The 23906-nt window shown below is 39.1% G+C and overlaps 1 protein-coding gene across 1 annotated transcript in view; it reads left to right on the top strand.

Moving 5' to 3' along the window:
* The window catches only part of POLQ (DNA polymerase theta), a 116911-nt gene that overhangs the window by 3752 nt on the left and 89253 nt on the right, over nucleotides 1–23906 (top strand). Inside the window, exons 3-9 of the mRNA XM_023214415.3 lie at nucleotides 828–958; nucleotides 2740–2896; nucleotides 5253–5361; nucleotides 9531–9750; nucleotides 12969–13116; nucleotides 20668–20814; nucleotides 22749–22961. Coding sequence (XP_023070183.2) covers nucleotides 828–958; nucleotides 2740–2896; nucleotides 5253–5361; nucleotides 9531–9750; nucleotides 12969–13116; nucleotides 20668–20814; nucleotides 22749–22961 — 1125 coding nt within the window. The remainder of the gene's footprint in view (nucleotides 1–827; nucleotides 959–2739; nucleotides 2897–5252; nucleotides 5362–9530; nucleotides 9751–12968; nucleotides 13117–20667; nucleotides 20815–22748; nucleotides 22962–23906) is intronic.

Here is a 23906-nt window from a genome sequence, read left to right as displayed (position 1 = left end):
CACCACCTTGCCCATCTCGGCCTCCCAAAGTGCTGGGATTGCAGGTGTCAGCCACCACCCCGGCTTCCCTTTGCTTTCTTCCTTACCTTCTCATAAATTCTGTTTTCTTTCCGTAAGATTCCTTGCAACTCCTTTTCTTCCACTTCTTTTCTTTTCTTTTTTTTTTCTTTTTGAAACGAAATCTCTCACTGTCGCCCAGGCTGGAGTGCAGTGGGGTGATCTCAGCTCACTGCAACCTCTGCCTCCCAGGATGAAGCGATTCTTGTGTCTCAGCCTCTGGAGTAACTGGGATTACAGGTGCCTGCCACCACGCCCGGCTATTATTATTTTTTATTTTTATAGTAATAGAGATGGGGTTTTACCATGTTGTCCAGGATGGTTTCAAACTCATGACCTCAAGTGATCCCCCGGCCTCGGCCTCCTAAAGTGCTGGGTTTACAGGTGTGAGCCACCGTGCCTAGCCCTTTTCCTCAACTTCGATCGTAGCTCCTATCATAATAAAGTTGTTCATCTACTTCCTCAAAGCGGGCCTTTACCCATTTGGTACTTAAAGGAAAGGATCTTTAGGTATAAACTAGGTACTCAGTAGTAGTCATCATATATTGCTGATATAAAGATTTGTTTACACTGTTTTTAGTTGAGGCTATTAAGACAGCTGGTTTAAAGTAAAGGGCATTTCAGTGTGTAAAGATTTTAAGTGCTGTTGGGCCCTTAGTGATCCGTTAGCCTTAGGCTCTGTAGTACTACACGTGGCTTAAAACATTTATTAATGAATTGTACCAAATATTACTTTTTTCTTATAATATTGTGGAATAATCATGTTTTAGCTCCTACAAGTGCTGGGAAGACTCTTGTGGCAGAATTACTTATTTTGAAGCGGGTTTTGGAAATGCGGAAGAAAGCTTTGTTTATTCTTCCCTTTGTTTCTGTGGCTAAAGAGAAGAAATACTACCTCCAGGTAATGTTTTTTACTAAGTTAGAAATAGTGAAAGTTTCATTATTGGCAGCCTTGGTTTCATTCATTTGAAATAGAATTATAAAAGCAAGTGGAAAACAAAGTTCTTTATTGCATCCCATGTAACTTTAAGAGGTGACTGCTAAAAGCATTAAAAATTTACAGCAGGGGGCTGGGTGTGGTGGTTCACGCCTGTAATCCCAGCACTTTGGGAGACTGAGGTGAGCGGGTCACCTGAGGTCAGGAGATCGAGACCAGCCTGGCCAACATGGTGAAACCCCATCTCTACTAAAAATACAAAAATTAGCTGGGCGTGGTGGCGCACACCTGTAATCCCAGCTACTCGGGAGGCTGAGGTGAGAGAATTGCTTGAACCTGGGAGGCAGAGGTTACAGTAAGCCGAGATTGCGCTATTGCACTCCAGCCTAGGCAACAGAGTGAGACTCTGTCTCAAAAAAAAAAAAAGAAAAAAATTAAAAAAAATTACAGAAGGAAACTTAAAAAAAATTATTATTAAGGAGAAGGGGCCATCAAATCAAAAGAATAATTGGTGAAAATTGTGTAAAAATTTGTAAACCTTTTCTTAGGAAATAAACAAAATACTTAAACTAGCATATAAACATGCACGTTAAGAATCAGCATTTAATTGAACAGTCGGACTAGACTGAAGCATAGAAAGGAAAGAGTGTTTAAGGAAGCATATCCTGCTCTAATTGAGGTCTATTTAGTAGTATTTAGGGGATGAAGGTCAAGATCCATTGGTGCTTATGTAAAGCTCCAGGTATGTGATCTGTTCCTCTGTTCTGCAGAAATGACTAATAGTAGTTTACATCAATATGATGCTCACAGTTTTTAGGGCATTTTCACAAATACAGTGTTTTATTAAGTGGAATAAATTTACTGTTGTGATTTCTGCAGTGAAAAATATGTGCTTTTGGAATGGAAAGATTGTTATACTGATTGTTAAAGAAATGTGGGTTCTAGTCCCAGTTTTGCGACTAACTATGTCTTTAGGCCAGGCATATAACCTGTTGGGCCTCAGTTTTTTTATTTGTAAAATTAGGATGTTAATCCTTAGCACTGTGGGTTAACTCAGTAAACACTCAGGAAAATTTTATTGAATGAATAGCTCTAAATTTCTATGGTTCTATAAATCTTTTTAACAGTTATTTCAGAGGCACAATAGCCAACAAAGCTGGTCCTACATGGTAACATCACTCAACTTAGACCCAAAGTAACAAAATGATGAAAGGATCCTTTTTATTGAAAGGTATGTTAGTTAAAAGTTAAACTAAAAAAAAAAAAAAATCATTATAAAAATCCCACTGAATTTGACTTTTAAAAGCTTTTCTTCCAATTACATTAAAAAATTGGTCATTAGGATAATGAGACTATTTTCCTCATAAAGTATAAATTTGTTTCTTAAAGTGTTATAACTAGTTTCTTGCTATTTATTAGATTAAAAATGTTAGTGCTTAAGGTAGTTTTTCTCCAATTTTAATTCCTATAAATAGCTCTTAGAACTTTTTAGATTATTATGCTGTCATTAAAATTGCATAATTTTATTTGACTCTTAACAGGAATGTAAGTTTTGTCAGTTCTAAACTTTATATTTTTAGTATATGATCTAAAAAGAACCAGTGTGTCCTGGCCAGAAACAACTGATGACAGTAATCTGGTAGATGTCCTTAGATAGTTATGTCCATGTTCTGGGATAGAACCAGTTTATAACTCTTGAATTTCCAAGTTTTTTCACCTGTATTGTTCCTTTTTACTCAATTCAGAGTCTGTTTCAGGAAGTAGGAATAAAAGTAGACGGTTATATGGGCAGCACCTCTCCATCAAGGCATTTCTCTTCATTGGATATTGCAGTCTGCACAATTGAGAGAGCCAATGGTCTGATCAATCGCCTCATAGAGGAAAATAAGATGGATCTGTTAGGTAAGAAAGTTAGAAAATAAGTAAATACTTTCTATTGCTATTTTTGATGGAATGAAGTGGAGCTGTTGTGATTTCTGTAGGTCCCATTTGTTTTTCTGTTGTCTACTTCTAGAGGCGAGAATTGGCATCTGTAATGTTAGGAATGCTGCGTTTATAAGTTTTGTGTCCTGCTGCTGTTATTGACTCCATTATGTTGCATTTTTGTACTTTACAGAATGTAGAGGATGTCCTTAAGCCCTCAATAACTTCTCCTTGCTTCTTTCTTATCTAAACTTTACCAGGAATAGAAGGAAGCCTGCTGGGCCAGATATGCCATTTTGCAGTTAGTGTGTATGTGTTTTTGTTACTATATTCTGCTGCTATGGTGTCTATTTTGGGCTTGTACCTAGAGTCTACCATTTAGTATGGAAATGGTAGGAAGCTAAAGAAACTGACACTCTATTTGAGCTTGGGATTCTGGGAAGATTTCCTATCTTTTTTTTTTTTTTGAGAGGGTGTCTCGCTCTGTCGCCCAGGCTGGAGTGCAGTGGCCAGATCTCAGCTCACTGCAAGCTCTGCTTCCCGGATTCATGCCATTCTCCTGCCTCAGCCTCCTGAGTAGCTGGGACTACAGGCGCCCGCCACCTCGCCCGGCTAGTTTTTTGTATTTTTTACTAGAGACGGGGTTTCATCGTGTTAGCCAGGATGGTCTCGATCTCCTGACCTCGTGATCCACCCATCTCGGCCTCCCAAAGTGCTGGGATTACAGGCTTGAGCCACCGCGCCCGGCCAGATTTTCTATCTTAATGCATTTTTTTTTGCCATTATGGAAAGGCCATTATGTAGAGGTAGCAACAGGCATAGAAGGATTTCAGCAGCAGAAGTAGCAAGAATATCAGCTACTTGTGGAGAACGTGGTACACTTAAAAATACCATGGTAAAATTATGGTAGGGTAGGGGTGGAGGGTGGGAATCAGACATGGGCTATGCTCCATAAAGCTTGGAGAGAGAAATTGCAATTGATTTTTATCAGAATTGTCTTATTATTTGTGACCTCATTGGACTTTAAATATTTGAGAGTTGCAATAGACCCTAGTAAGTGCTATTTCTGATGTACCTAGCACAGTGCCTGGCACACGGTAGGCAGAATACTTTTTTTTTTTGGTGAATGAATGAATAAGTGCTAAAATAACTCATTAGACAGTACAATTTTGGAGATAGATTATTGATAGGAAAAAGAACATCATGTGTCATTAGGAAGTTCCCTATTGTCTCCTCAAATTCCTTTTCACTGGAAAGTTGTTTTTTGGTGGGGAGAATTTGGGATGGGGAGAATACCAGTGCATGTGGAAACTATGTTGTTATGAAAATGTTTTAAGAAAGTATTGGTTGACACTGAATTTTCAGTAATTCTTTAAGAATTTTTCCAAGTATATACATTGGTTAAATTCTCCAAGTAGTGAAGGACATTGTGATCATATTTTTGTTTTGCAGTATAGTGACTCACTAGCCTACCATATTAAAAATCTCTTAAAATTGTCTTTTTCTTCTGGACCCTCTTATGTTTTTTTCTAAGCTACTTTCCAACATGAGTATATATGTTTTCCCATTGAAAAGTCAATACACTGAAAACTGACATAGATGTCTTTGATATTTGATTGTATGTTTATTTCAGTGAAGTTGCCAATTTAGAAGAGTGATGAGAGGCAGTCTTCCCTGGGTTTGTTTAGCCCTGAGTAAGCTAATAATTGATTTTTAGATCCAGTATACCTTGTAGTACAGCTGCCTGTAATACCTGAAATATCTTGGAAAAGAATTGCCCATTATAAGGAATATAATTTTTGATTTATGGTTTGAAATTTGCATCACTTGCAATGTATTATATCTTATATCAATGTGTGATATAAGATGTTGAGTCTTTTAAATTTCTTCTTGTCACAGTCATAAAAAGAATGAAATCATGTCCTTTGTAGCAAAGCCACATGGATGCAGCTGGAGCCATTATCCTAAGCCAATTAATGCAGGAACAGAAAACCAAGTACCACATGTTCTCACTTGTAAGTGGGAATTAAACTTTGAGTACTCATGGACATAAAGATGGCAACAACAGAAACTGGGGACTACTACAAGGGAACAAGGGTTGAAAAACTATTTAATAATAGGATACTATTGCTAAGTACCTGGGTGATGGGATCATTTGTACTCCAAACCTCAGCATTACGCAATATACCCAGGTAACAAGCCTGCACATGTACCCCCTGAATCTAAAATAAAAGTTGATATAAAGGAAATAAAATAGAGTGAAATAAAAGTTGGAAAAAAATTCTTCGTGGATGTGAGATTCTGTAAAAACCTAGTATCTGGAAAATCTTTTTAGGAATGGTGGTTGTCGATGAATTACATATGCTGGGAGACTCTCACCGAGGGTATCTGCTGGAACTTTTGCTGACCAAGATTTGCTATATTACTCGGAAATCAGCATCTTGGTGAGTACGTGAAATAACTGAGTTCCTGAGATTTCAAACAGTGTTGAGAAAGTGTCTGAAAAAGTGCATAAGTATGAGTTAAATAAATTAAGGGAGTGTAATATTTTTCTTATTGAGAAAACTCATGTATAGTAGTTTGTTTTTGTTCCAGAAGAAGTCAGTCCAGGCATAGTGGCTGACACCTGTAATCCCAGTACTTCGGAAGGCTGAGGTGAGAGGATCACTTGAGTCTGAGTTCCAGACCAGCCTGGGCAACACAGTGAGACCCCATTTCTATACATGATAAAAAATTAACTGGGCATGGTGGCACACGCCTGTAATCCCAGCTGCTCAGGAGGCTGAGGCAGGAGGATTACTTGAGCCCAAGAGTTCCAGGCTGCAGTGAAGTATGATTGTGCCACTTTACTCCAGCCTGGGCTACAGAGCAACACCATGTCTCTAACAACATTTTAGATTACTTTGTAAACATTCTTAATTTTCTGACTGCTCACCCTTCCAATGTATACATTTTTATTATAGATTTTTAAAAATCTAGTTTCTGTATTTTATTATAGATTTAAAGAAATGTATTTCTGTATTCTGTACTATATATATGAGTAGTCAGGCTAATTTTGAAAAATAGTATTTTTTTAGCCCTCACTTCTCAGAGGCTACTTCAACCTTTCAACTCTTGTAGCTTTTTAAAAATATTTACAGCAGCATCTCTAATTGTGGCTACTTAATTTTTTAAATTTCAGACCTTATATATTGACTTTTACTATGAAAGATGAAGATCTAGCTTTCTTTTAAATTCTTTACTAACTACTACCCAATTGTCTCCCTTCTCTGCAGTCTCTCCGTATCCTCTCATTATCTTCCCATTCTTCAAATATAGTTATGTTACGATTTTGCTTAGATCATTATTCAGTGTTATGCTATTATGACTATATAAATAACATTGGTAACTGGGCTATAGTGTAATATGATTACTTTTGCTTTCTAAACAACTTTCTGTTTTCTCTGAAATTAATAACTGTCTTTTTTGTTTGATGGCTTGGTTTTCCAGATACTTACTGCTAATTTATCCCTAGCCTCCTCCCTAGTTGTGTATTCTACCACATTTGCTATTCTGCCAGTCATCTTCTTGAAGATTTTCCTAAAGCCCTTCAAGTTGTTCCAGTCTAGATAGGTGGTTAATCTATATATATGCTACATAGCAACCATCTTGAGATTCCCTTCCCCCAACCAGTGTTTTGACCATATATCTGTCTTGATTTACCTTCTTGTTTTGGTGGGAATATCTTCCAGGAACTTCTAGTTTATTTCAGTGAACACACATAGGTATACATTTTTTAAGAACTTGCATGTCTGAAAATGCCTCATAATTCTTTTTTTTTCTTTGAGATGGAGTTTTGCTCTTTTGCCCAGGCTGGAGTGAAGTGGTGCGATCGGCTTACTGCAACCTCCACCTCTCGGGTTCAAGTGATTCTCCTGCCTCAGCCTCCCGAGTAGCTGGGATTATAGGCGCCTGCCACCACACCCAGCTAATTTTTGTATTTTTAGTAGAGACAGGGTTTCACCATGTTGGCCAGGCTGGTCTTGAATGCCTGACCTCAGGTGACCTACCCACCTCGGCCTCCCAAAGTGCTAGGTTGATAGGCATGAGTCACCGTACTCGGTCTCCATAATTATGGACTATCCAGGTATAAAAGTCAAGATTGGAAATACTTTTCCTTCAGAGTTGTCAAGGCATTACTTCATTTTCTCATTGCTATTGAGAAATTCAGTGCTATGCTGGTTTTTCATCCTTTGTATACAATTTTTTAAATTCTGTCTGGGAATTTTTAGGCACTCCTCTTTTTCCACAGTGCTGTGAAATTTCATACTGATGTGTGTTGGTGTTGGTCTATTTTTAGTCATTGTGCTGGGTATTCAATAGGTTCTTTTCAGTTAAGGGAGAATTGAACACATCTCTCTTGTGATAGAACAAGCAGATAACCATCTCTATCCCAAATCACTAGGGATATAGAAAATATGATTAATATAATCAGCAAATTTGACCTAATGGATATATATTGAACAATTACCTCAAAACAGCAGAATACATGTTCATTTGAGTTACACATGGAACATTTATTAAAAAGTTTCCATATGCTGGACCATAAAGCAAGTCTTAACATATTTTAATGAATTCATATCATTTCTTTTTTTTTTTTTTTTTTGAGATGGAGTCTCTGTCACCCAGGCTGGAGTGCTGTGGCCGGATCTCAGCTCACTGCAAGCTCCGCCTCCCGGGTTCACACCATTCTCCTGCCTCAGCCTCCTGGGTAGCTGGGACTACAGGCGCTGCCACCTCGCCTGGCTAGTTTTTTGTAGTATTTTTTAGTAGAGACGGGGTTTCACCATGTTAGCCAGGATGGTCTCGATCTCCTGACCTCGTGATCCGCCCGTCTCGGCCTCCCAAAGTGCTGGGATTACAGGCTTGAGCCACCGCGCCCGGCCCATATCATTTATTTTCTAACAGCAGTGAAATTATCTATAAGAAAAGCGTAACTAGAAAATGTCCACGTTACTGGAAATAAACACAATTTTGACATTTTTTAGATCAAAAAAGTAATCACAACAGAAATTAGAAAATAGTTTGAACTGAAAGTATAATAAAATATTTACTAACAAAACTTGTGAAGGGCAGCAAAAGTTGTTTTTAAAAGAAAATTGATAGCATAAAACATATATATTATAAGGAAGAGAGACTGACAATCAATTATTTAATGATCCATCCCAATAACTTAGAAGAAAGGCCAGGCCTGGTGGCTTATGCGTGTAATCCCAGCACTTTGGGAGGCCGAAGCAGGCAGATCACTTGAGGCCAGTTCTAGACAAGCCTGCCCAACATGGCAAAACCCTGTCTTTACTAAAAATACAAAATCTGGCTGGGCGTCTTGATGCATACCTGCAATCCCAGCAACTCAGGTGGCATAAGAATCACTTGAACCCTGGAGGTAGAGGTTGCCATGAGCCGAGATTGCGCCTTTGCACTCCAGCTGACAGAGCTAGACCCTGTCTAGAAATAAAAAGTAAAATAATGCAACAGAAAGCTTGATAAAATAATAAAAACAGAGCAAAAAATGGAAGAGGACAGTCACTATCCAGACATTTAAAAGTTATACAAATGAATAAGAAAAACACAACCCACTATATCAATGGACAAAAAAACAGGCTTTTGAAACAGGGTATTGGCTGGGCACAGTGGCTCACGTCTATAATCCCAGCAGTTTGGGAGGCCGAGGCGGGCGGATTACGAGGTCAAGAGATCAAGACCATCCTGGCTAACACGGTGAAAACCCGTCTCTACTAAAAATACAAAAAAATTAGCCAGGTGTGGTGGTGGGTGCCTGTAGTCCCAGCTACTCGGGAGGCTGAGGCAGGAGAATGGTGTGAACCCAGGAGGTGGAGCCTGTAGTGAGTGGGCGACAGAGCGAGACTCTGTTTCAAACAATAACAACACCAACAACCAGGGTATCCACGTGGTTCATACACATGAAGTGATGCTGAGTCTCACTGGTTATCAGGGAACTGTAAATTACGTCTTCAAAGAAATACTGGCTGGGCGCGGTGGCTCATGTCTGTAATCCCAGCACTTTGGGAGGCTGAGGTGGGCAGATCATGAGGTCAGTTCAAGACCAGCCTGGCCAACACAGTGAAACACTGTCTCTACTAAACATACAAAAATTAGCCGGGTGTGGTAGTACGCACCTGTAGTCCCAGCTACTCGGGCGGCTGAGGCAGGAGAATCGCTTGAACCTGGGAGGCAGAGGTTGCAGTGAGCTGAGACAGGTCCATTGTACTCTAGCCTGGGTGACAGAGCAAGACCCTGTCTAAAAAAAAAGAAATACTACCACGTACCCTCTATAACTGCTAACATATTATAAAGATTGACAATACCAAGTGGTGACAAGATTATGGAACAATAGAAAACACAGATTGTGGAGGTGTTACCTTGGAAAACAATGTGGGATTATCTAAATTGAAGATAATCTGTGACTCAATCTGTGGCTCAGTAATTTTATTCTTAGGTATATATCCTAAAGAAATGTATGCAAAGGACATAACCATAAATATTGTTAGCAACACTAATCATTAATGCATTCTATATCTTTTGATATTCTTTTCATTTGTTTTTTTTATAGTCCCGCAGATTTAGCCAGTTCTCTGTCTAATGCTGTGCAGATTGTTGGCATGAGTGCCACCCTTCCTAATTTGGAGCTTGTGGCTTCCTGGTTGAATGCTGAACACTACCATACCGACTTTCGCCCTGTACCGCTTTTGGAGTCAGTAAAAGTTGGAAATTCCATATATGACTCTTCAATGAAACTTGTGAGGGAATTTGAACCCATGCTACAAGTGAAGGTAAATCAATATATTTACATCACTACTATTAGTATCTGTGTGTTTGATTTCATTTTCTAGCAAATTAACAATTCTGAGTGATGTAATTGGGAGTTACATATACATTAGGATTAATATTAAGCTAATTGATTTCCTCTTAAAGAATTGGTGGTGAGCTGGGCGTGGTGGCTGACGTCTGTAAATTCCAACACGTTGGGAGGCTGAGACAGGTGGATCACTTGAGGTCAGGAGTTTGAGACCATCCTGGCCAACATGGTGAAACCCTGTCGCTACTAAAAATACAAAAATTAGCTGGGCGTGGTGGTGGGTGCCTGTAATCCCAGCTGCTTGGGAGGCTGAGGCAGGAGAATTGTTTGAACATGGTAGGTAGAGGCTGCAGTGAGCCGAGATCATGCCACTACACTCCAGCCTGGGCAACAGAGTGAGACTCTGTCCCCGCCAAAAAAAATATTGGTGGTGATGGTAAGAGAAGAAATGTGGTTGTACCTTTAATTTAAATAAATAATTGTTTCCTGATATATAATATAAACATTAAAAAAATAAACTGATCTTGTAGCTTTTTCTTTTTACTGGGAAAATATTTTCTTATGGTTTAGTCTACACTAACTGTTAGTATGGAAGATTAACTTTTTTGTTAAATGGTAGGTATAATATATAGTAAAGTGAAAAGAATATTATTTTTGTAGTCTGATAGATCTACCTCTGATACTTAATAGAGATACTTGATATGGCTGAGATAGTAGTTGAATCACAAAACCTATCTGAATCTCATATCTTCACCTATTAAATAGGATATTATAATCCTTATCTTGAATATTGTAAGAATTAAAAATGATTTAAAAAAATTATCTGGCATCTAGAAAGTGCTTGATAAATAAGTCCCCTCCCATGCTCCCAAATACACTTTAATCCTGAGGTTAAAGAACTGACTCATGTACATTGGTGGAGTGAGGCATCTGCTGTTTTTATGCAGAGTTGTTTGTCCCTCTGAGTACTAACATAGCTAAGGGTCATTTTAGAATTGGGAATAGGACTAAATTTTTGTGTTTCACGAACTATCTAGGTACGCATTTGTAACTTCTGCATGCTTGGTGTGGAATCTTTGCTCTGTGCCCCATATTTCGCCTGGCTATGCCTTGGTTACTTCAATACATTTACGTGTGAACACATTCATTTGCTTTCCTGTTAATTTTTTTTCTTCTTTTACTATGTCTGTGCCTCCTCCCTTTTGAACCACCTATACTTCTTACCTGGATTACTGAAATATTTCCTAATTGTTCTCTCTGCTTCTGACCTTGTCTCTCTCAGTCTATGCTTACATCAGGAGCTAGTGATCTATTTAAAACAAACATCAGATCATGTTATCCTTCTTCTCGGAAACTTGCAGTGGCTTTCTGTTTCATTTAGAATAAAAGCCAGTGTCTTCATAGTAGTCTGTAAGGTCCTACATGATCTATACCCCCCGCCCCTCTTAGTGCTTTGGCTCTATCTACTATGTTCCCTCTCACTTCCTTCACACTAGCCTCTGCTGTTTTTTAATATACCATGAATTTCCCGCCTCAGGTTCTCTTTTTCTAGAATGCTTTCCCCTTAGGGGCATCAGTGTGATCAGTGTGGTTTACTCTTTCACCTTTGGACTTTTACTCAAATGTCACTGTCTTAGACCTTCCCTGGCCAACTTGTCTAAATTATAATGTTCTCCCTCACATGGTCTCTATTTCTTTTCCCTTAGCACTTTTCAAAACCAAACATATTATGTGTTTTTTTGTTTTTGTTTTTGTTTTTGTTTGAGATGGAGTTTTGCTCTTGTTGCTCAGGCTGGAGTGCAATGGTGTGATCTCAGCTCACCGCAACCTCTGCCTCCCAGGTTCAAGTGATTCTTCTGCCTCAGCCTCCCTACTAGTTGGGATTACAGGCATGCGCCACCACACCCAGTTAATTTTGTATTTTTAGTAGGCGCCACCACACCCAGTTAATTTTGTATTTTTAGTAGAGACAGGGCTTCTCCATGTAGGTCAGGCTGGTCTCGAGCTCCCGACCTCAGGCCTCGGCCTCGCAAAGTGCTGGGATTACAGGAGTGAGCCACTGTGCCCGGCCCCTTACGTGTTTTACTTACCTTGTTTTTGTTATTATCTAGCTCTTCCTACCGGAGTAGAAACGTTATGAGGGTAGAGCTTTTATTCTGCTTTGTTCGCAGCTCCATCCCCAGTACCTAGAACAATATTTGACATATAGTAAATATTCATTTAATGAGTGAATCAATGGATGCATTAATCCAGTTTTTAATACATACATTGAGATACTTCCAGTATGGAGAACTTGCAGGGCCACCACAGGGTATTCACACATGCCCTTTTGTTTGTTTGAAATGTGTTACCTTTCATTGAGATAATGTTTCCCCACCTTCACATCTCAGCTAAATTGCTTTCTCAGGACAATTTTTCTTTCAGATCTTTCTGTCAAATATGAGACCTCAAAACACTGTAAAACTCTCTTTTAATGGTATATATTATTATTGCATTTTATATTTATTTAGTACAGATGCTCTTAGACTTATGATGGGGTTGTATCCTGATAAACTCATTGTAAGTTGAAAATGCATTTAATACATTTAACCTACCGAATATCATAGCTTAGCCTAGCCTACCTTAAATGTTCTCCAGAACATTTACATTAGCCTGCAGTTGGGAAAAATCATCTAGCACAAAGCCTGTTTTATAATAAAGTGTTTAATATCTTATAATTTAATGAATACTGTGCTGAGAGTGAAAAATAGAAGAGTTGTATGGGCACCCAAAGTATGGTTTCTATTGAATGCATACTGCTTTTGCACCATTGTAAAATAAAAAAAATCGTAAAGTCCAACCATTTTAAGTTGGGGACATCTGTATTTTAATGTGTCTGTTGGTGAGACTATAAACCCCTTGACTCTTAGGATCTTGACTTTCTTTTTACTCAATATTGTATTCCCATTGCCTGAGGATTGGAGCTCAGTAAATATTAGTTGAATGAATAGTAAGTATTTCTTTCACCTTTAGTCATTAGGAGCTTATTTTTTCTTCTTTTTTTTCCTTTCTTTTGTTATTGACTTTGTAACTGATTTTTATTATGCCTTCAAGAAGAAAAAGCTTCCCCAGAAAGGAAAATGAGTGCTTTTAAACTGATGTGAGAATCTTTTGAAAGTACCACTAAAGTGGTTATGTATCTTTCTTTTTTAGGGAGATGAGGACCATGTTGTTAGTTTATGTTATGAGACGATTCGTGATAACCATTCAGTATTACTTTTTTGTCCATCAAAGACATGGTGTGAGAAGCTGGCAGATATCATTGCTCGAGAGTTTTATAATCTACATCATCAAACTGAGGGTGAGTTATGGATGGAAAGGAAAGCCTTCATGCTTAGTACATTTGCTTGAAAGTAACAGTAGTGATTATATTAGCAAAAACATGGCTTTTGTTAATCATTGCCACTGCCTGCCCACTAGGTGGTACCCTTTTTACCAAACTGTGCTTTTGTGATTCTAATCATATTCCATCCCCAGTATAGACTATGTATACACACACAAACTTAGACTAATCAGCTTTAGTTTTTTTTTTTTTTTTTTGAGACGGAGTCTCGCTCTCAACTCACTGCAAGCTCCGCCTCCTGGGTTTACGCCATTCTCCTGCCTCACCTCCCGAGTAGGGACTATAGGCGCCCGCCACCTCGCCCGGCTAGTTTTTTGTATTTTTAGTAGAGACGGAGTTTCACTGTGTTAGCCAGGATGGTCTCCATCTCCTGACCTCGTGATCCACCCGTCTCGGCCTCCCAAAGTGCTGGGATTACAGGCTTGAGCCACCGTGCCCGGCCAGCTTTAGATTTTTAGAATACGGGATATATGCTACAGTTCTTTATCAGGGATCCATGGGCTTTAAGAGTTTGATCTTCGGAGCCCCTAAATTGGATGCAAAACTTCACATGTAGACATTTATTTGGGGAAAGAAACCATGTCTTCTTTATATTTCCAAAGGAAAGTGTAACTGAAAAAAATCATACACATATGAGTATATATGTATAAGTTGACCCTTGAATGACATGGGTTTGAATTGTGTGCGTTCATTTATATGTGGATTTCTGTCAATACATAATATATTAGAAAATGTTTTGGTGATTTGTGTTAATTTGAAGAAACTGACAAGCTGTGTAGCCTAGAAACATGAAAACATTAAAGAACAAAAAGAAAAAGATATGTCATGTAGCCTAAAACATATGTAGATGCTAGTCTATTTTATCACATACTACCTTAAAATATACACAAATCAATTATTTATTTATTTATTTATTATTTTTTGAGACAGAGTCTTGCACCCGTCGCTTAGGCTAAAATGCAATGGCACGGTCTTGGCTCACTGCAACCTCTGCCTCCTGGGTTCAAGTGATTCTCACGTCTCAGCCTCCCCGGTAGCTGGAATTACAGGCACCTGCCATCATGCCCTGCTAATTTTTGTAGAGACAGGGTTTCACCATGTTAGCCAGGATGGTCTTGAACTCCTGATCTCAAGTGATCCACCTGCCTCGGCCTCCCAAAGTGCTGGGTTTACAGGCATAAGCCACTGTGCCTGGCCCAAATCTTTTATTAAAAATTGAAATTTCTGCCAGACACGGTGGCTCACACCTGTAATCCCAGCATTTTGAGAGGCTGAGGCAGGCGGATCACAAGGTCAGGAGATAGAGACCAGCCTGGCTAACATAGTGAAACCCCGTTTCTACTAAAAATACAAAAAATTAGCTGGGTGTGGTGGTGCACACCTGTAATCCCAGCTACTCAGGAGGCTGAGGTGGGAGAATCGCTTGAACCCAGGAGGCAGAAGTTGCAGTGAGCCGAGATCGCGCCATTGCACTCCAGCATGGGCAACAAGAGCGAAACTCCATCTCAAAAAAAAAAAAAAAACAATTAAAATTTCCAGCCCAGCCAACATGGTGAAACCCCATCTCTACTAAATACAAAAGTTAGCCGGGTGTGATGGTGGGCACCTGTAATCCTAGCTACATGGGAGGCTGAGGCAGGAGAATCACTTGAACTTGGGAGGTGGAGGTTGCAGTAAGCCGAGATCACGCCGCTTTACTCTAGCCTGGATGAGAGTGAGACCCTCTCTCAAATAAATAAATAAATAAATAAATATTTATCAAAACTTATGCACACAGACACAGACGCCATTCACAGTCAAGAAGATATGGCGCCATTCACAGTCGAGAAGAGTGTAAACAAATGTAAAGAGGCAGTGTTAAATCATAACTGCATAAAATTAACCATAATATATACTGTACTACTGTAATAATTTTATAGCTACCTCCTGCTGCTGTTGCAGCAAGCTCAAGTATTGTGAGTATCCACTTAAAATATGTGACGCTTATCATCTTCATATGAGCAGTTTGTGTCTCTCATAATTTGCATATTGCAGTAAAAAGTAATTTATCATGTTTCTCATGTACTTTTCATCATATTTAGTGCAATACTGTAAACCTTGAATAATACCATGAGACCAATCTGAAGTGCCACTAGTGATGCCGGAAGTGTTCCCAAGAAGCAGAGAAAAGTTGTGGCATTCTAAGAAAAAATTGAATTGCTTGCTATGTACCATAAGTTGAGGTCTGCAGATGCATTTATTATTTTAAGATAAATGAATTGAGCTCAAGTACTACTGTAAAAAAAGAAGGAAATTTATGAAGCTATTGCCGCAGCTTTGCACATTTTGTGAAATACTATGTCATCTGATTTTGAAAATGCAGTTTTATGTGGCTGCAGGATCACTATATGAAAGGCATACCTGCTGGGTGAGGTGGCTTACGTTGATAATCCCAGCACTTTGGAAGGCCAAGGCAGGAGGATCACTTGTGTCCAGGAGTTCAAGACCAGCATGGGCTACATAGTGAGATCTTATCTCTACAAAAGTTAAAAAGTTAGGCCGGGCACGGTGGTTCACGCCTGTGATCCCAGCACTTTGGGAGGATGAAGTGGGTGGATCACCTGAGGTCAGGAGTTTGAGACCAGCCTGGACAACATAGTGAAACCCCGTCTCTACTAAAAAATATAAAAATTAGCCAGGCGTGGTGGTGCATGCCTATAGTCCCAGCCACTTGGGAGGCTGAGGCAGGAGAATTGCTTAAACCTGGGAGGAAGAGGTTGCAGTGAGCCGAGATTGTGCCAGTGCACTCCAGCCTGGGCGACAGAGCGAGACTCCATCTCAAAAAAAAAAAAAAAGAAAAAAGTAGCCAGGTGTGGTGGTGTTTGCCTGTAGTTCCAGCCACTTGGGAGGCTGAGGTGGGAGGATTGTTTGAACCTGGGAGGTAAAGGGTGCAGTCAGCCATGATCATGCCGTTGTGCTCAGCTCAGTCTGGGTGGCAGAGTGAGACCCTGTCGCCACAGATGCGCACACACACGCATGCATACGTGCACGCACGTGCACACACACACACACACACACACAAAAGAAATCCATACCTATAGACTACTATGATTTGAGAAAAAGTGAAGTCCATATGGCAACTTAAAGCAAAGGGATCTAAAGCTGGAGAATTTAATGCCAGCAAAAGATGGTTGGATAGTTTTAGAGGTTTATATGTGGATTTTTCTTAATACATAATGGAAAATTTTTTGGTGATTTGTATTAATTTGAAAAAGTGTCAAGATAACAGGAGATGCAAGACCAAGAGGCTGCAGATGAGTTCCAAGATACCATTAAGAAAATTATTGAGGAGAAAGGATATCTGCCTGAACAGATTTTTAATGCAGATGAAAGTGCCCTATTCTGGGGGGAAAAAAAAGCCACAAAGAACCCATTTATCAGTAAGGAAGAGAAGAAAGCACCAGGATTTAAAGCAGGAAAGGATAGGCTAACTCTTGTTTTGTGCAAATGCAGTTGGGTTTATGATCAGGACTACTCATATCTATGAAACAGCCAATCCCCAAGCCTTAGAGGGAATAGATAAACACTGGTTGCCAGTCTTTGGGTTGTACAAGAAGGACTGGAGAGTGAGAACCCTTTCTCTGGATTGGTTTCATCGATGCTTTGTCTCTGAAGTCAGGAAATACATTGCCAGTAAGGGACTGCCTTTTAGCTTTCGTTTGATATTGAACAATGCCCCCGGCCATCCAGAACCTCTTGAGTTCAATAGTTAAGGCATCAAAGTGATCTACTTACCCCCAAACATAGCATCTCTAATTTAGTCTCTAGATCAAGGGGTCATGAGGATGTTTAAAGCTCATTATGCACGGTACTCTACAGAAAGGACTATCAACATTACAGAAGAGAACCCCGATAGAACATCGTGAAAGTCTTGAAGGATTATTTCATTGAAGATGCCATTGTTGTTATAGGGAAAGCTGTGAAAGCCAGCACGCCCAAAATGATAAATTCCTGCTGGAGAAAACTGTCCACATATTGCACATGACTTCACATAGGATTTATGACAGAGCCAATGAAGGAAATCATGAAAGAGATTGTGAAAATGGCAAAAAAAAAAAATGGTGGAGGTAAAGGGTTTCAAGATACGGATCTTGGAGAAATTCAAGAGCTAGTAGACACCATACCAGAGGAATTAACAGAAGATGACTTGAAGAAAATGAGTGCTTCCAAACAAGTGCCAGATGATGAGTAAGAAGACATAGAAGAAGCAGTGCCAGAAAACAAGTTGACATTAGACAGTTTGGCAGAAGGATTCCAATTATTCAAGACTGCTTCTGACTTTTTTTATGGCATGGACCCTCCAATGATATCGACACTGAAATGACAGCAAATGGCGAAAGGATTGGTACCGTATATAAAAATTTTTAGATAATAAAAAAGCAAAACCAGGCAGAAATTACAATGTATTTACGTAAAGTTACACCAAGTGTGCCTGCCTCTACTGCCACCACTTCTGCCTCTGCCACCCCTGAGACAGCAAGGCGAACCCCTCTTTCTCCTTCTTCAGCCTACTCAAGGTAAAGATGATGAAGATGAAGACCTTTATGATGATTTATTACTGAATAGTAAATGTATTTTCTCTTTCTTGTTTTCTTTTTTTTTGTTGTTGTTGTTTTCTGAGACGGAGTCTCGCTCTGTCGCCCAGGCTGGAGTGCAGTGGTGTGATCTCGGTTCACTGCAAGCTCCGCCTCCCGGGTTCACGCCATTCTGCTGCCTCAGCCTCCCGAGTAGCTGGAACTACAGGAGTCCACCACCACACCCGGCTAATTTTTTGTATTTTTAGTAGAGAGGGGTTTCACCGTGTTAGCCAGGATGGTCTCTGTCTCCTGACCTTGTGATCTGCCTGCCTCGGCCTCCCAAAGTGCTGGGATTACAGGTGTGAGCCACCGCCTATTAGTAGTTAACTTTTGGAGAAGTCCAGTTGTGTGTAGATTTTTGACTGGGGGTTTCTTTGTTTCTAACTCCTGTGTTGTTTAACAGTCAACTTTGTGTGTGTGTGTGTGTGTGTGTGTGTGTATTTATACACATATATACACACACATGCATGTATATACAAATCTATTTTAAAATCAGCTTTGAGGTATTATTTATAAGAAAATGTACCAATTTTATATATATATGATAAATTTTAACAAATGTATACATCTATTTAACCATACTATATTCAACACCTAGAACATTTTCATTACCCTAAAATATTCTTTTTTCTTTTGCCGTCTCTTCCCTCTATCCCAGACTTACGCAACTGTTGATCTCTGCTTGCTGTCACTTTAGATTACTTGTGCTTTTCTAAAAATTTCACGTAAATGAAGTCATACAGTATGTATGTGTCTTTTGTATCTAGCTTCTTTCACTCAGCCTGGTGTGGCTGATGTTCACCCAGGTTGTTAATTTATCAGTTTGTTCCTTTTTTGTTGCCAAATGGTGATCTAGTATATACTATTGGCTATAATCATTAGTATATATTTTTACTGATTCTAGAGTGAACACTGTTGCCTCACTATTTTTACTAGTCTGTGGTGCTTTGGAGTCCAAGATAAATACAAGGAAGACAGGGACCAGTTCTAGTCACAGAATATTAGATATTTTATTAATTAATTATACCAGTGGCATCATGAAGGTAAGTGATGGAAATCTCAAGTCTAGCTCTAACAAGTAAACTTTTGCTTGAAGTTTATATTGGCTAGGCTGTTGTCTAACAGTGTATTATCTCTTCCAGTTTCCCCTTTATTGGTACTTTCTATACGAGGTTAGCTTATTTCCTTACATTTTACCATGGCCATTTATAATCCTTAATAACCAGAATCATCATCATTTTCTTTTCTTGAGATTTTGTCATCTTGGTTTGCAGCAGTGGTTCCCAAATGCTAGTGCTTGGAGCCTGGTCTATGATGAGATTTTTATCAGAAAAATAAAGACAAGGCAGCATATTATTTATAAAGCTGCAGTTTACATTCTGAAATTATTCCTAGTCATTTTTTAATGTTAAATGTCTTTTTTGAAATAAAAATATTGATAGATAAGGTTTTAAAAAATTAATTGCCCTCAGCAAAATAAAATATTGGCAACTTTCTGTGAGTTCTTAAAATTTTAAGAAAAGTTTACCTAAAAATTTAAAAATGTATGAAATATAAGATATGTATTTAAATATATATATATATTTGATTATTTTCAACTGACACATAATAATTCTAGAACACACATTTATTTCTTTTCTTTTCTTTTTTTTTTTTTTTTTGAGACAGGATCTTGCTCTGTTGTCCAGGATGGAATGCAGTGGCATGATCTCAGCTCACTGTACCTCATGGGCTCTCTACCTCATGGGCTCAAGTGATCCTCCCACTTTAGCCTCCCAAGTAGCTGGGTCTATAGGTGCATGCCACCACACCTGGCTAATTTTTTTGTATTTTTTTTTTAGAGATGGGATTTTGCCACATTTCCCAGGCTGGTCTCAAACTCCTGGATTCAAGTGATCTGCCCACTTTGGCCTCCCAAAGTTCTGGGATTATAGGTGTCAGCCACCATGCCCAGCCATATAATTACTTTTTATGAAAAGTTTTGCAAGTTCAAAAATCCAAAAGTCTGGACAATTTTTAAAGACATCATATAAGTACGTAAAGCTTTTACTGCATATAAGAAAGTTAAGGCTGGGTGGTGGCTCATGCCTGTAATCTCAGCACTTTGGAGGCCAAGGTGGGAGAATTGCTTAAGCCCAAGAGTTTGAGACCAGCCTGGGTAACATAGGGAGACCCTATCTCTACAAGTGAAAAAAAAAAATACTAGCTGGGCATAGTGGCATGTGTGTCTGGTCCTAACTAACCAGGAGACTGAGGTGGGAGGATTGCTTGAGCCCAGGAGGTTGAGGCTGCCGTGAGCAGTGATTGTGCCACTGTACTCCAGCCTGGGTGACAGAGTGAGACCCTGTCTCAAAAAAACATTAAGCTCTTACTGGGGGAGAAGACAAAAAAACAGAGGGTGGTATGTAATTAACTACCAGATTAATGCCAAAGAGGCAAGAATAATTTGACAAGTAGGCTTTTTTGTGACAGGATTGGTGAAACCCTCTGATGCTGCAACTGCTGGTTGGTGGTACACACCTTGAGCAAGCGTTTTGATTTTGGGGCTTTGAGTGGTAATCAGTATCTGTAATACTCTACTTCCCCAGCAGGTTCCTTTGATCACCTCCCGTGGGTCTTACCCTTATACAGTTTCCTAAACTTTGGCGCACATTGGAATTGCCTGGGGAGATTAAAAATTCTTCATGTCCAGGTCACACCCCACACCAATTATATAACAATGTCCAGAATTAAGAACCAGGCATCAGTATTCTTAAAAGATTTCCAGGGGATTATAGTATGCAGCAGTTTCAGAACCATTCTCCTGCTATTTAGTTCTATTATGATTTAGACAGATACCACTTAAAGGAGCTGAAGCTAGAAGCAAATGGTGTTGATAATTTTTTTGTGACAGGATTAGTGAAACCCTCTGAATGCCCACCAGTAATTCTAGAACAAAAAGAACTCCTGGAAGTGATGGATCAGTTAAGACGTTTGCCTTCAGGACTGGACTCTGTATTACAGAAAACTGTACCATGGGGTGTAGCATTTCATCATGCAGGTATTTCATATTTATAATCTGTTATTAAGAAACCTCCAAAATTCCTTATACTGTCTTAACTTTTATATTTGTGTATATTTATTTCTTGTTAAACACACTTGTTATCCTTAGATTTCTTTTTAAGAAATTGTGTGGGCTGGGTGTAGTGGCTCACTCCTGTAATCCCAGCACTTTGGGAGGCCAAAGCAAGTGGATCACCTGAGGTCAGGAGTTCAAGACCAGCCTGGCCAACAAAACCCCATCCCTACTAAAAATACAAAAATCAGCTAGGCGTTGTGGCACGCACCTGTAATTCCAGCTTCTTGGGAGGCTGAGGCCGGCAGAATTGCTTGAACCCAGGAGGTGGAGGTTACAGTGAGCCGAGATCGTGCCACTGTACTCCAACCTGGGTGACAAAGCGAAATTGTGTGATAGATTGAACAAGAGTAAAACAAACATGTTTCAGTTTACTTATTTGTATATGGTAGTCTCCCCTTGTTCACTGAAGCTATGTTCCAAGACCCCCAGTAGATATCTGAAACCATGCATAGTACGAGCCCCACATATATGATGTTTTTTCATAGCATGTTAAAACTTTTAAATGTATTTGAAATGCGTGTGTGTCAGGGGGTATATATATTTATATATATGGTATATAGTAGTCCTTCTTTGTGGAGAATATGTTCCAAGATCCTCAGTGAATGCCTGAAACCACAGGTAGTACCAAACCCTCTATATACTATGTTCTTTCCTATATAGTGACATTATATAGTGCAGGTAGTTTATATAGCATGGATACACTGAATAAAGGGATAATTCATGTCCTGGGTGGTAGGGCATGCAATTTAAAACTTATGAATTGCTTATTTCTGGAATTTTCCTCTTTATATTTTTGACTTTGGGTAACTAAAACTGTGGAAAGCAATACCACAGATGGGGGAAACTACTATATATACACACACAAAATTTACATTGTATGTAATTTATGATGCATACTAAAAAAGTGAACACCTGTGTACCCACCACTTAATTTTAAAATTAGAACCCCAGACCTTTAAATTTTTAAATAAAATTGAAAAATGAGCCAGATAAGTATATATTCTATATGCTGTTTTTCATTTACTCATGTTTTTATTCATCATGTATTTATGTCAGAAGTGTATCTGACCAATGTGATGCACAGGCCCTGAAGATGTCTTGATGAATGAGGCATATCACTATCCACAAGGAGTTCATTATCTAGAACAGTGATTAGCAAGTTATAGTCTGCTGGTCAAGTCTAGCCTACCATCTGTTTTTGTAAATAAAGTTTTATTGGAACACAGTCATGCCCATTTGTTCTGTTGCTGCTTTCATGTCACAGTGGCAGGGTCGAATAGTTACAGCAGAGACCTGCTATTCCACAGGAACAGGAAAAGTTTGTGGACCCCTGGTCTGGAAAATAAGATAGAGGTATACTAGGGGCAGCAGATTCTACTCTTTTTTTGTTATTGTTGTTGTTTTGTGAGACTGAGTCTCGCCCTGTTGCCCAGTCTGGAGTGCAATGATGTGATCTCGGCTCATTGCAAACTCTGCCTCCCAGGTTCAAGTGATTCTCCTGCCTCAGCCTCCTGACTAGCTGGGATTACAGGTGCCCACGACCATACACAGCTAATTTTTGTATTTTTAGTAGAGGTGGGGTTTCACCATGTTGGCCAGGCTGGTCTCGAACTCCCGACCTCAAGCGATCCACCTGCCTCAGCCTCCCAAAGTCCTGGGATTACAGGCATGAGCCATTGCGCCCGGCCAGATTATACTGTTAAAGAGGTAGACTGTGATGACTCCTTTGTCAACAGTCATAACAATAGTTTCAAAAATCTTTAGAGGCTTGAAGCAGACTCAAATCCATTTGTAAGTGGTCACGTATAATATTTTCATTATATATCAATAAATATATAAAAACCTCCTTTTTTTAGGTCTTACTTTAGAGGAGAGGGATATTATTGAAGGAGCCTTTCGTCAAGGTCTCATTCGGGTCTTGGCGGCGACTTCTACTCTTTCTTCTGGGGTGAATTTACCTGCACGTCGTGTGATTATTCGAACCCCTATTTTTGGTGGTCGACCTTTAGATGTTCTTACTTATAAGCAGATGGCTGGTCGTGCTGGCAGGAAAGGAGTGGACACAGTAGGTAAGTGAGTTTGAATTTAATTGTAGCAGCATTGCTGAAGGACAGTGTCTACTTGAAATTTGACTAGTGCCTGGCAACCTGTTTCTCATCATGCTGTGTTTCTTTATTATCTAGTGCACTCATGTCATCATTTTGGATTCACTTAATATTTATAGTGAGTAAGAGTTATAATTTTCATATACATATCATCAACTGTTGATTTTCTCCAAATGTTGAATTAAGGTTTTCTTTTGTATTGTATACCATAAAATGATTTAGTATTATGTAAATCAAGATGACTTATTATTACTTAGCTGGAATATGATTTTTAATTTCTAAGTATAGTCTACTCTTTAGCACTAATTAATTTTCACAGATGTTAGTTCAACTTAGGTGACTGGTCTCAGAAATCAGATGAGGATGCTGGGATGTACCTTCACACTTCGGGAATAGGAACTTGACATCCCATCTTTTTTCTTGAAATCAGTGCTGGCTCTGAAAAAACACCTTTTCATTTTCTTACCTTGTACCAGCAAGTTATGGTTTTTTTTTTTTTTTTTTTTTTTTTTTACCAGCAATCCAAACAAAAGTTTTGTCTAAAGCAGTGAGGAAGAGATTTGTTTGAATTAAATGTCAAAACGGCAGCAAACTTTATTTCTAATGTGCTGTATCGTTATATGTGTAACTAAATCATTATCAGCCATCTAACATTGAAGAACCTTGGGAGGAACATTCCCTGCCACTTTCCACTCTAGGACATAATTGTTATCTTTCTACTCTAGGACATAATTGATTCCAATATTTTATTAGTTATGTCAAAAAAAAAAAAACAAAAACAAAAAAAACCAGGCAAACAGTTCTGTGGCTACTGAAGAGAAATCAGGAAATCCAGAATACGGAAAGTGGATAGGAAATGGATATTCTAGGCAGAGGAACCTACGTAGTACACTGAGGAAGTAACTTTTA

The sequence above is a fragment of the Piliocolobus tephrosceles genome, chromosome 2 (genome assembly GCF_002776525.5).
Source record: "Piliocolobus tephrosceles isolate RC106 chromosome 2, ASM277652v3, whole genome shotgun sequence".
Lineage (NCBI taxonomy): Eukaryota > Metazoa > Chordata > Mammalia > Primates > Cercopithecidae > Piliocolobus > Piliocolobus tephrosceles.
The sequence above is the reverse complement of the archived record's forward strand: the minus strand, read 5'-3'. Positions and strand labels throughout refer to the sequence as shown.